General features: G+C 35.5%; 1 protein-coding gene across 1 annotated transcript; it reads right to left on the bottom strand.

Moving 5' to 3' along the window:
• Positions 1–7,550: 7,550 nt before the first annotated feature.
• On the bottom strand, positions 7,551–12,521 carry LOC122042894 (RING-H2 finger protein ATL58-like). Its single transcript, XM_042603282.1, has 3 exons — positions 12,076–12,521; positions 11,892–11,977; positions 7,551–8,171 (listed from the first exon to the last, which is right to left on the bottom strand). The coding sequence occupies exons 1-3, from the start codon at positions 12,283–12,285 to the stop codon at positions 7,787–7,789; spliced, it is 681 nt and encodes a 226-aa protein (XP_042459216.1). The 5' UTR covers positions 12,286–12,521; the 3' UTR covers positions 7,551–7,786.
• Between the last annotated feature and the right edge of the window lie 1,241 nt (positions 12,522–13,762).

Genomic DNA, 13,762 nt, shown 5'->3' with positions numbered 1-13,762 from the left:
CCCAAAGGAACGAAAGGTGGTTTATTTTATAGTCCTAAAGACCAGAAGGTCATTGTTAGCACCAATGCCCAGTTTTTAGAAGAAGACTATATAATGGATCACAAGCCCAGTAGTAAAGTTGTTTTAGAAGAACTTAGAGAGGACATGTCTACTTCAGTACCAACAGTACAAGATGAAGTACCACAAGAGACTGCAACACGTGTCACACATGATACACAACCACAGACAGTGCCTCGTCGTAGTGGGAGGGTTGTAAGGCAGCCTGAAAGATTCATGTTTTTGGGAGAGTCTTCGGACTTGGTCCCGGGTAAACATGAACCTGATCCACGAACATACGACGAAGCACTCCAAGATATAGATGCAGCATCTTGGTAAAAGGCAATGAATTCTGAAATAGAGTCTATGTACTCTAATAAAGTCTGGGAGCTTGTAGAACCACCTGATGGTGTAAAAGTCGTTGGATGCAAGTGGATCTACAAAAGGAAAAGAGGGACAGACGGGAAGGTAGAGACCTTCAAAGCTAGGCTTGTTGCGAAAGGGTACACTCAGAAAGAGGGAATCGATTATGAGGAGACCTTTTCACCGGTAGCCATGCTTAAGTCTATCCGGATACTCTTATCCATTGCTGCTCATATGGATTATGAGATTTGGCAAATGGATGTCAAGACGGCATTTCTTAATGGAAGTCTTGAAGAGAACATTCATATGAAGCAACCAGAAGGGTTCATTGAAAAAGGCAAAGAGCATCTAGTGTGCAAGCTCAATCGGTCCATTTATGGACTGAAGCAAGCTTCAAGGTCTTGGAACATCCGGTTTAATGAAGTAATCCAGTCGTATGGATTTATTCAGTGTCCGGATGAGTCTTGTGTATACAAGAAGTGTAACGGAAACGTGGTGGTATTTCTTGTACTATACGTAGATGATATTTTGTTAATTGGCAACAATGTCAAGGTATTATCAGACGTAAGGGTATGGTTGTCCAAACAATTTGATATGAAGGACTTAGGAGAGTGTGCACACATTCTTGGGATCAAAGTGATAAGGGATCGCAAGAAAAGAATGTTGTGTCTCCCAAGCTTCATATATAGATACAATCCTTGCTCGTTTTAGCATGCGAGTTCCAAGAAAGGTTTCTTACCTTTTAGACATGGAGTAGCTCTGTCTAAGGAGATGTCTCCAAAGGCGTCGAAAGAGATAGAAGACATGAAAGCGGTTCCTTATACTTGGTGTAGGAAGTCTAATGTATGCAATCTATGTACGAGACACGATATCTGTTTGTGGGCATGGTCGCAGATATCGAGTAACTCGGACAAGGACATTGGATGCGGTAAGCATATATTAAAGTACCGAGAAGGACTAGAGATTATATGCTAGTTTACCAAGCAGACGATCCGCTCCATGGGTTACAGGATTGATTTCAATCGGATAGGGATAACGATAAGTCCACATCGGGCTATGTGTTTACTTTAGGAGGTGGAGCCATTTCATGGAGGAGTGTTAAGCGGAATGTGTCGGACTCAACCATGGAAGTCGAGTATGTGGCCAGAGGCGGCTAAAGAAGCAGTATGGCTCAGGAACTTTCTAATGGACTTAGATGTGATTCCTGGTTTGCCCAAAATCATCACAATTTATTGTGATAATAGCGGTGCAGTTGCAAACTCGAAGGAACCACGAGCTCATAAGGCAAGTAAACATATAGGGCGCAAGTACCACCTACGAGATATCGTGAAGCGAGGAGAAGTTGTCATCGCCAAGATTGCATCAGCGGATAACCTGGCAGATCCTTTCACTAAGGCCCTTCCGGCAAAAGCTTTCGATCGGCATGTGGAGGGAATGAGAATCAGATGTATGGTAGAAGATATGGCAGCTTAGTCATTAGTATAAGTGGGAGATTGTTGGAGTGTATACTGAAAGCCTAAGCTTTGTAAACATTCATGTTAAATAAAGAATCACATTTGGTCAATTTATCTACATTTGTTTGTAGTTGTTCAATTAATTTATATTGTAGATAACATAGCATGTGGTGTCATATGCAGAAGATAATGTTATCAGTACCTTATAAATTATAAACAGAAGCTCACGACCAAAATGGAAAGGAACAAACCATTAGAAGGTCGTAGTGTAATTAGGTATTAGTTTATCTTGACTATATAATTACACTAGTACACTCAGAGTGTATTGAGTAGGACCATTAGAGGTCGTTTCTTTTATACTGACTTTATAAAGGAACAAAGACCTCAGTTATTATGGAAGTATGTGCTCTTAATCCTAATATAATAACAAGCACATATGTTTGATATTTATTTCTTTAATTTATCAATGGGTGAGATTTAGTTCGATGAATCAATAAACCCGATAAGTTGGGAAATGGTATCACTTATAGTGTGTGTTGTTGATTATAGAAGGAAACTGTGTCCTAGAGATACTAGGTTGATAATGTCCTCAAGAGGAGCTCATAAAGATTGTCATGTTAAACCCTGCAGGTGGACTTAGTCCGACATGATAATAAGGTTGAGTGGTACTACTCTTGGACTTAGATATTAATTAAATGAGTTGTCAGTAACTCACTTAATTAGTGGACATTCGATATCTTAAACACAGGGAGACTAACACACTCATAATAAGAAGGAGCCCAAAAATGTAATTTGGGATTGGTGCGGTAGTTCAATGATAGTTCTCTAGTAGAATGAATTATCATTGATAAAATTAAGTTGTGTGTTCGGGGCGAACACGGGATGCTTAATTTTATCGGGAGACCAAAACCAATTCCTCCTCTCGGTCCCTATCGTAGCCTCTTATTTATAGAGTTCTATACCCACCTATACCCACCTTCTATACCCACCCAATAGGGGCCGGTCAAGCTAGCTTGGGAACAAGCTAGGGTCGGCCTAGGTATAAAATTGGGTGGCCGGCCCTAGCTTGAACCCAAGCTAGTAGGGCCGGCCAAATTAAATTAAAAAATAAATTTAATTTTAATTTTTATTATTATGTGAAAGATATAATTTAAAGAGAATTAAAATTAAAATATCTCTCTTGTAAAAGATCTACAAAAGATTAAAGAAAGAGATTAGATCTCTTTCCTTATTTGTAGATTGGAGAGATGTTTTATTTTCTCTTTAAAATTATTCACATGTTAATAAAATTAAAATTATAGAAATTTCCTTTTATTAACCATGAAGAGATTTTTAAAGAGAAATTTTATTTTTTTAAAATTTCCGGAAACAAATTAGGAAGTTTTAATTTGTTGATTAAAACTCTCCTAATTTGCTCTTTTGATTGTGGCCGGCCATCACAAGTTGATTGGGAAATTTTATTTTATTTTTCTCAATTAATTCATGTCAAGGAAAATTAAGGAAATTTTATTGTAATTAAATTTCCTAATTTGCCTAGGCCAAGGAATATAAAAGAAGGGGTAGGGGTGCCTTCATGAGACACAACCTCTATTATTTTCTCTCCCTCTTTTGTTCCTTGGTGTGGCCGGCCATCCTCTCCCTCTCTTCCTCTTGTGGTGGCCGAACCCTTCTCTTCCATTGGAGCTCTTGTGGTGGCCGGATACTACTCGGAGAAGAAGAAGAAGAAGGAGAGAAAGCTAGCATCTCTTGGAGCTTGGTTAGTATTTTGGTTTTCCTCCTTGGTGAAGTTTTTCCTTTGTGGCCGAACCTTGCTTGGAGGAGAAGAAGGTGGTTGGTGGTTTCTCATCTCGGAAGATCGTTGCCCACACAACGTTCGAGGTTAGAAGAGGAATACGGTAGAAGATCAAGGGGTTTTTTCTACAAGGTATAACTAGTAATTTTTATTTCCGCATCATGCTAGTTATTTATGGAAATAATACCAAATACAAGAGGCTTATGTTCTAGAATTTCGAATATATTTTTCGATGTTGTGTTCTTTTGTTTTTTCTTTTCCTTGTGATTTGATTGTTCTCTTTGGTTAACCTAAAGTTATTTTAGGAAATTAAATATTAGCTTTCTATAAAAGGTTTTGTCTAGTCGGTGGTGGTTGCTCCCATATCCAAGAAGGCCATGTGCCTCGCCACGTCAGTACTGGGAACCAATTATGGAAATTAATATTTAATGGAATTAATAACTTAAGGAGACTTGGGTCGAACATGTTAAGTTCCGCAGGAGATCCAAGTCAAAACCTAAAAGAACAAATAAATTAAGTTTTGGATCAAACGTGTTAAGTTCCGCAGGCGATCCAAAATTTAATTTAAAAGAACACATGGTAGCTAGGAAAAGGTTCAGATCTTTGTACAAAATTTTTGTACAGTGGAACCTATAGGTTTTCCGAGTAGCAACCAACAGTAATTTGGTCACTTGGCGTAGCAAGAAACAAAATGTGGTAGCTCGAAGCAGCACAGAGGCTGAGTTTAGAGCCTTAGCTCATGGAATATGTGAAGTTTTGTGGATCAAGAGACTATTATTGGAATTGAAGATATCAGAGTTGGCGCCAATAAAGATGCACTGTGACAACAGAGCAGCAATTTCAATTGCACACAATCCAGTACTTCATGATCGCACAAAGCATGTGGAAGTCGACAAGCACTTCATCAAAGAAAAAATAGACAATCATGTGATTAGTGTGGACTATATTCCCACCATTGAACAGGTTGCTGATCTACTTACAAAAGGGCTACACAAAAGACAATTTGAATGTCTAGTAAGCAAGCTGGGTATGGAAGATATCTTTAAACCAGCTTGAGGGGGAGTGTCGAGAATATAGATTATTTAGGAAAGCTCTGAGGTGTAAATTATGTTAGCTAGCTGTCTTGATTATTTTTAGCAAGCTTTAATTAGCTTTAATTAGCTTTAATTAGCATTAATTAGCATTAATTATTCTTAATTGTTGTAAATCATTGAGCTATAATTATATTGTAAATTATTATAAATACAATCTCAATAGGAGAGATCATTATGCCCTCAAGTCATCTCTTTCAAGTAAAGCACTAACTAAGCCACTTCTAATTAATGCTTTAGTCAGAGTTTAATTTAACCCTTGATTGGCTTAAGTTACATGTGCACTCAAACTCATCTTTTCGCAAAAGGAAATCCACCAAGTTTAGAGAATACCATTCTCCAAAACCCATGTTACCTTGAGGTGTTCCTCTTTTTTTCAACCATTTAATCAATTTTGCACTGTTAAGATTTTCACTAGTTAAGCATCTAATCAACCTTAATTTATCGAGATTAATTTCCTATATTTCACCTGCAATACTCACCATCAAATGTCATATACCTACACACTACACAAATAATCAAATACATAATATGACTTTATCCTTTATCAAAACATAAAAATGAATTGTACAACCTTTTTGTAACTAAGGTTTTTGCCTTCTTGTCAAATGAGAGGGGCGAGCTTTATGTGATTAAGGATGAGAGAGATGAGGAAATAAGAGATAGTAATCATACCTAAGGCTTAATTCAATTAAACTTAGCTAACTAAATTGATTCAACTTGGGTTGCACTAGTTTATACATAAAACATTTGATTTAAATTTGAGCTTATCCTAGTTCAAGCTTTATTTGATCTTTAAGTGATTAAGTCGAACCTTCCTTCTGAACAATAGCTTAGTTATTTTTCTCTTCTCCTTCTCCCATGGCAGCTCTCTCTTCTTCTTCCTCTTCTCGAAAGTAACAACCTTCCTTCTTCCCTTCTTTTATTGTTTTCCAACCGACCAATAATAATTCTACTCTTTCTTCTTCAATAAGAGCAACTCTTATTTTTCCTTTTCTTCCTCATAACTAGTCAAGACCATTGGAAAAGAGGATAAGACTTTCATTCTTTTTTTTCATTTTATCCTTGTAATTATTTTTTTGAACATGTAGTGTAATGATTTTTTTTATACATATAAATTGTTATATTAAGTTCAAGTCCACCTAAACTTTTATTCCTGGATCCTCAAAAGTATCTCAAAAATTAATTTAAAACCACTAAATCAACTTTTAAACTACATGCTTCATAAAAATATTTGTCTTCAATCTACTAAATTCTTTTTAACTCTTATTAATATTTATTTAAATTACATTAAAGTTTTAGAGCATAACATCCAGCTTGATTTCCATAAAGTTAAGACCATGATGCTATCAGATTCTTTATTATATTCAGGCCATGCACATTGTCTTCACTACATCAAATCAAATGGAATTTTGATCAAATAAAATAGAATAGTTATTCATAAAAAATGGAATGAAATGTAAATAGTAATAAAACATACTATTGGGATTATAGGAAAGTCCAAGCATTAGTCTTGATAATTATACAATATATGCAATTAAAAAGTACCCAAGCTTATTTAGTACGCCTACTTCATTATATTTCACATAGTCCACCATCTCGCTTAATTTATCTAGTTCAACTAGCTCATGCGAAACAACATAGAGTCTATAGTTATGGAACCATTTTAATTGACGATCGTGGGTGGATAAGTTTTGAGAGTCATAACTCTTAACACGGGTTGAAGTATAAGATCCATAATATATCAAATCAAAACTCATTTAAAGATCTATATTTGTTACTAAGTTTACTTATAATGGCTCAGCCTTAAACTTAAAAAATATCGTTTAAAGCCTTTTCAAAAATTCGGAAGAATTTTAATCCTTTTATTATCTTTTAGGGTTTATAGTTCAAGTTATTTGCATCTTTTATAAAGTTAGAATTTTGAGACTAATAAAACCATTTGTTTAGTTGATTTTAGGACAGTTTTTGATCATCAATAATATTTTCTATCATTTTTTTTTAAACTGTGTGTTTTGAATGTCTATTTCCTGATATGATCATCATGTCTTTAAAAAGTTATTTTCGATGTTAGTCTTCGAATCAAATGATTCAATAATTTTTGCTACATCACTAACTTACCTAATTTATTCTGTGTTCAACCCCCAATACATCTTGTTCAAGCCAAGTGTATTCATCCTGCCTAAACCCCTCAACCTATTCATCTTGCTCACCTATTAGCCTCTCTTTCTTTGACTATTTGATTTGTCTTGGCTTGTTAGTCTCACTTGTAAACCTACTGAACCTACTTGTCCCATTCAAACCAGTGGACATAGTTTTCCTACTCGACTCATTTTTCATACCCATTTTGCTCCTCTCTATTTTACATGGATTGTTAAAATTATTTTATTGAAAATTAGTTAAGAAAGATCATGGAAGAAAACAACTCTAAAAAAAATTTACATATCTTAAATTTATCTTATGGTAAACTATAAAATAATTATTTCATAAATATCCAATGAAAAATAAAATATTACTTTCCATAGCATTAGTGATTCAAGGATTCTACTCCAGAGTTGTCGAAGATAAAAAGAATGTTGCCTTCGCCAATTGTGTTTGTCTGTTTTATTTCTTTGATCTTTTCTTTACTCAAAGGACACCGGTTGAGCTTCATAAGTTGGTCTCAGCGTTTCCTTGAGAGGTGATGAGATAAAACTTAAGAGATGGTATTAATGCATCTACATAGAAATCTAAAAAACCGCATGTTCATGTGGCACCTGTGTCATATATGTTTCAACAAATACATGACAACAAAACCTCTGGAAAACATGGCTATGAAAACAATAGCTACTGCATTATCAGCCATAGAACAGTTAAATGTTTACAACAATTGGTATTTTAAAGTACATGTTTACTGCAAGTGGCATAACAACAACCTCATTCGATCAAACTCTTATCAGACTCAACTACTTGCAGAAAGCATTCGCATGATAATTGAAATTATGGATACATCCTGAGATGCCACATTATTTTAAATAACATTCGTGGAAGATTAGGCGCTAGCACTTTTCTCAGACACTTCCACTGGCCTCAATTACAATTGCCACTGACCCTTGCTGAACATTTGTATGTTGTTCAACCTCTCTCCTGGAACCTGCAAATCCATTGACACCATTTTGTGCATCAAATGCTTCATTTTCAGAGCTAACAAGTCTTGAATTAGTCGGCCTCTCCAATGGTTGTGGGTCCAAGACCCCATGTTCCATTGCTATGGCCGTGTGATCTGAAATGCTAGATGTGAATTTGGTTGTAGGAAGCAGCGAAACTCGACAGAGAGGACACGTGGTGTTGGATGCAAGCCAATGATCAATGCAGTCGACATGAAAAGTGTGGCCACAATGAGGTATTCTCTGAAGGCGATCATCCGACTGATACTCCCCCAAGCACACAGAGCATCTAGGCAAATAAAAAAACAACTAACATTTCTTAAAGCATGCGGCATAAGTTAAGTAATATCCTATTGAAAAGCTGAATAGTTCATCAGATTAATTTGTTCTAATTTAAATGAAATCTTTAGGAAAGAGAAAATATCGGAATACCCTTTACACAACCCGCATCTTCCCACTTAATAGAGATTAGATGGTTCATTTCTGGCTCGAACTGGTATGCACCATCAGTTATGTAATGTACCGTATCTTTTTAGGTATGAAGCAATCACATTGGCCGTGGTTTATTATAGTAGCTACATTATTCAAAATTTATGACAATTACTGAGTTAACAAGTGCACAAACTCAAGTTACTCAATATAACAACCCTTATTATCTTCTCCAAACACTTCTAAGTTTGTTTGCACCAAAATCTCCTTTAATGAATGCTTCACTCCCATTGACTTTTGTCAACTAACTTGACGATATATGATCTCGGCATGAGAGTAACATAATCTTTATGTTTTTTTCATGAACACAATAATAGAGAAGGGAAAAGGTGACTAGTCTATATTTAGATGCTGAACCTGCAGCAACCCTTGATAGGAGGAATGTGTTTTAACTCTTGTTGTGAGGGAGCATCATTTAGGGGGAAAAAAAACTCTGCAATTGAAGTAACACAAAAGTGATGCAAATAAAATAATCATTTAAAATAAGTTGGTCCGGTGATTAGTCAGAATTGGGGCTAAATTACAACTTCTATACTATTTGATCCAAGATACAATTTTTTAAGATAACAATTTTGTTATTGCTACTTTAACTATTTTCAGTACACCTAGCCTATTTTCTTTCTATTTTATCTCAACAATAACATGTTAAATTTAGATGTTTTTTTCATGAACACAATAATAGAGAAGGGAAAAGGTGACTAGTCTATATTTAGATGCTGAACCTGCAGCAACCCTTGATAGGAGGAATGTGTTTTAACTCTTGTTGTGAGGGAGCATCATTTAGGGGGAAAAAAAACTCTGCAATTGAAGTAACACAAAAGTGATGCAAATAAAATAATCATTTAAAATAAGTTGGTCCGGTGATTAGTCAGAATTGGGGCTAAATTACAACTTCTATACTATTTGATCCAAGATACAATTTTTTAAGATAACAATTTTGTTATTGCTACTTTAACTATTTTCAGTACACCTAGCCTATTTTCTTTCTATTTTATCTCAACAATAACATGTTAAAAAAATGATGAACCAGGTAACACTAAACAATAACATGTAAAAAAAATGATGAACCAGGTAACACCGAATCTGGGATGACCGGCCTATCTCCATAAAAGTTTTTCACCAGCCGATAGGATAAATCGGGAAGTGCTCGCGGCAAGCGGCTTAGAAGCCCAACATCCTGTAGTTGTGCACCCCATTTAGAGAAAAATCCCTACAAATGCACCATACTTGGGGATCGAACCGTGGGTATCTGGGTGACAACTTGGTATCCTTCCGCTACACCGTAGCCTTGGGGGCAAGCATAACATGTAAAGACTATAAGAGAAGTTGTACCTCATTGTTATATCATTCAATTATTAACACAATTTTCTATTTTGATGTTATCTCTCTCCTCCCTCAAGATATCCCTGACTAAAGCATGCCACCCTATGAACTTGTTGATTGAGACATTGCCCTAGAGCGTGGTTCCAAGGAGGCAGAATTGCTTCCTTGGACACGGGTTTGAATCATGAGGCTGACAGCAGCGGAATACCCTCCTTCTTGGGGGCCTGATACGTACTTGAATTACTTGCCTGTATCTTGTTATGGGACCGGCAATACTTGGCCACTTGGGAGGAGCGAAATATCTTTTTGCTTCCTTGTTGATTGAGACACTGTGTCCATTGATGCTCAACTTCACACCAATCCAAAATTCTGCCTTTTCTCATCACGAGTTAACAAGTCCATCCTAGATAGTCTACGGTCAGGATTTAACATCATTTCTCTCCTTTTCTATCTTATTTGCCATACTTCTCTTCCCCCCTTTCAAGCGTGCTAGCAAACCTCTCTCTCTAAATCAATGAATTGGCTCCTCCTATCCAAAAAATTATCAACCCCTGCCAAATTAAATTCCCAAGAACAGTCAGGAACTAACATCATTTGTAGACCACATATGAAAATTATATATAATTGTTGGGATCCCTTGCCAAAATAGTGTTCGTAATCCATGTAACAACAATTCTATAACTTAAGAGAGAAAAAACAAATGATGAAAGGAGAAAAATACAATTCTATAACTTACAAGGAGAATAATTTTGCAGTCCACTGAGTATAAATCTACACCCAATACATCAAGATCTGGATGCATGACAACTTTAACAAGACATGTCAACATAATTTTAGTACACTCACTACCTTTTGAAATCACTTTTGTCTTTTTCTATTGGCTAGTAGCATTTAATGAACATTTCTAGTAAAACTGCACCAAACCTTATTATTAAAGAAATCACGAAGCTCTAGTTTATTGTGCAATTTTATTTTTATAATGAACATTACTTGTAGCAACTTTCTCCTCGACGATGAGAAAAAAATAACACCATCATTGTGAGAGAAGTAGATATTTGGTGTAAGGACCTTGGAATCAAAACACTCAAATACAGAAGACAATCTTAGATCCATACAGAATTACAGACTATATTGGACATGCTGGAGAACTTAGAAGAAAATATTGGCAAATTACTTGCCAAACGGGCAAAAGAGCAGTCTTCTCTAAGGGTAGAATTCTGCAAAAACATACAACTGGATCGATGCTGATCTGAACACTAACATGCATCTTAACCCACAATTGCACACTCCATGTTCAAGAACAAAAAATAGTTATTTTCCAAAATTGAAATGGTGAGTCATCGTGAAAATAAACTTAGAACTAGATTAGGTAATCAGTTAAGAAAGATGAAACAAAAAGTTAATTCTTTTGAATAATTGTTGAAGGAAGATGAAAGAACAAAGAAATTGTGCATAGGATTTTTTATGGCAGGGATAATTGCAGAGATATAGAAGTGCTTTGCATCCCCTCTCCTCCCTGTGGCTTAATCAGAAAAAGGAAAAACAGTGCGACAAGAAAGAAGAGAGGTTTCCTTTGAAGAAATAAATGGATCAGGTCAGATTTGTCCATGATGGATAAACATGGATACATTACCATTCCTCACAATAAGTACATGGTAGTTATTTCAGGTTTGTGTGATATACCTATTAGGCATCCAAATGAAAAAACATTCTCCTTCCCATTAATTTCATCTTCTTCCGATGATGTCAACAAGAGAAGATACTGAGATTCTGAATCCAAGAAGATTTTCCATATTGGTGATATCTTCTTAGGACAACGATAGAAGCTGCAGAATCAGCTGATAGAGAAATTCACAAAGTCTATTTCATTTTTGATTTCAACATTAATATCAGAGCAATATATCATAACTTCTCTTCTGATTAATGGTGGAGAAATCTGCCTGCCAAGACCTCACATTGCTTTCCTACTCAACAAAACAACTGAATTGGCAAGCCACAATTGTGTTGCTTTGCTGGTGGATTCAGAAGATCCTATTCCACGCAAGGAAGATAGTCAAGTATTTATCATAAGTTTAGGGAATAGCAATGTGCACATCATGTTCAACAATCTATGATATGCCCAAAGGTTGTAAAACTCATCGCATCAACATAATAGGGAATCGCAAAATTCGTTGAATTAGCCATGATAACCACTCACTGTGTCTCTCTGATCAAGAAGCTCTCTTTGAACACAACTACCGGAAGCATCTCTCTCAGTTCCTTCTTTATGCCCGACCCCGGCCGCTGGATGCGCACATAAAGTAACAAATTTAAAGAATGAAAGCAACTAGAACAGGAGGGTTCGGCAGAACCCCCGCCGATGTTAAAAGATAATAACATACTCTCGATGTTTCTCCTCGACTGAGCTGGGCGGCCCTCAATCTGAGGGATTGCCAATGCGCCCGGCGGCGCTGCAAGTAGGACAGATAGAACAAAAGCAGGAGGACAAAGGTGAAGAAGACCGGAACCGAGAAGATGAAGGCCTGGTAGAGCTTCAGCTCAGGAGAAGCAGCTGAGCAGTATGTAGGTGGGTCTGAGGAGCCACAAGACATCACCAACAAAACCCTAACCTTGGTAGCAATTCATGGACAGGTTGGGGAGCGATCTTTGGCCTTTGGGGGAGGATGCCCTGCCTGCGAAGATGGCGAAGATTCATGCAAGGCAAACATCTGACGAGAATAGAATTGAGTGGTTCATGGATCGGACGGGACAGACGAAAAATAGAAGAGATTCAGACAGAAGACGAAAAAGCAATTTTTTTTTTTTTTTAAATTTGGAGTGGCCAGGTCAGACCACCTTGACAAGATTCATCCAGCTATATCAATTTGGAGTGGCTGGCAAATTGATTTATATAAAATTGTTATTGTCAATAAATTTAAGATTGATGGGCCGTTGATTATCTTCGTAATTTACACTAACTCAATTTAATTAAAATTATTATATATAAAATATTATTATATTAAAATAGCTTTTACGAAGTTTATTAAAATTACTCACTTAATTAAAAATTTTACGCTGATCAAAATCTAAATAAGAGACCAATGTGCTACAACAGCTTTAAAAATGATTTCATCCAAGTTGAAATAGTTTCGATCAAATTCGAGTAATTTTAATAAAGTTGATAAGAAAATAATTTTATATAAAAGTGTTTCATATATAGTATTTTTTTAATTTTTTTTAAATAATCTAAATATTCAGCCTTTCGAATCGAATAATTTTGAAAATGATTGATCTGACCATGTGGATGTTTCTCATCGACCATTAGGATAAATCTTGAAGTACTTGTGGAGGTTCATCCAATCGACTAGCGTACTTAGGTTTATCGTACCACTGGATAAAAATCTCTATAGTTGAACCTCATATATCTGGTTAACCACTTGGAAGGTATAACCGTTGCACCGTAACTCTGAGAACTATTTTTAAATTAAGTTGAATAATAAGAACAACAATAATTAAATATTTTATCTCACTCAATGCGATCGACTATATGATTCTTTTTATATTATTGAGATTAATCCTCTACTATATATTTATTTATAAATTATAATTAAATAAATTTAATCATATTTTACCACTATTAATCCAGTATTCTTTTATCTCTCTTTTTCAAAATTAATATATGTATCTCGTACTATGAGATAAAAAGTTGAATATGAAGTAAATTGTAGACCAGAGGATGGTCCATTGATGAGGACTTTTGATTTGAATGGACCCCATCTTTAAATAGGTGGGATCCATTCAAATCAAAGGTCCTCATATAATGGACCATCCCTTGATCTGTAATTTACGGGCTAGAGGATGTGCTCTCCTAGAATAAGGATATTTTTAAAATAAAATATATGATGTGGCACTTATTTAAAAATAAAAAGACACTCTCTCGAGGATCTAGAGTCGTTACTTTAATTTTTACCTAATTTTATTTTATTTCTTTTCTTATTTTCTATATTATTATTATTATTTAATTTTGGCTGACCAAATGTGGAAATTAAGCTAGATTGCTAATGTAGGAGTATTCATATATTATTATTA

This window comes from Zingiber officinale, chromosome 2A (genome assembly GCF_018446385.1).
Source record: "Zingiber officinale cultivar Zhangliang chromosome 2A, Zo_v1.1, whole genome shotgun sequence".
In the NCBI taxonomy this organism is placed as follows: Eukaryota; Viridiplantae; Streptophyta; class Magnoliopsida; order Zingiberales; family Zingiberaceae; genus Zingiber; species Zingiber officinale.
Note: the sequence above shows the minus strand (reverse complement) of the source record. Positions and strands in the feature narration are given on the sequence as shown.

Bases quoted from the DNA above. Each gene is read 5' to 3' on its own strand.
- LOC122042894 (XM_042603282.1), bottom strand. From the start codon at position 12,285: ATGTCTTGTGGCTCCTCAGACCCACCTACATACTGCTCAGCTGCTTCT. The intron at 11,978-12,075 runs GTATGTTATTAT...GTGCGCATCCAG, and splicing joins GTCGAGGAGAAACATCGAGA to CGGCCGGGGTCGGGCATAAA. The intron at 8,172-11,891 runs GTGAGTGGTTAT...TTATTTGCCTAG, and splicing joins TTCTTGATCAGAGAGACACA to ATGCTCTGTGTGCTTGGGGG.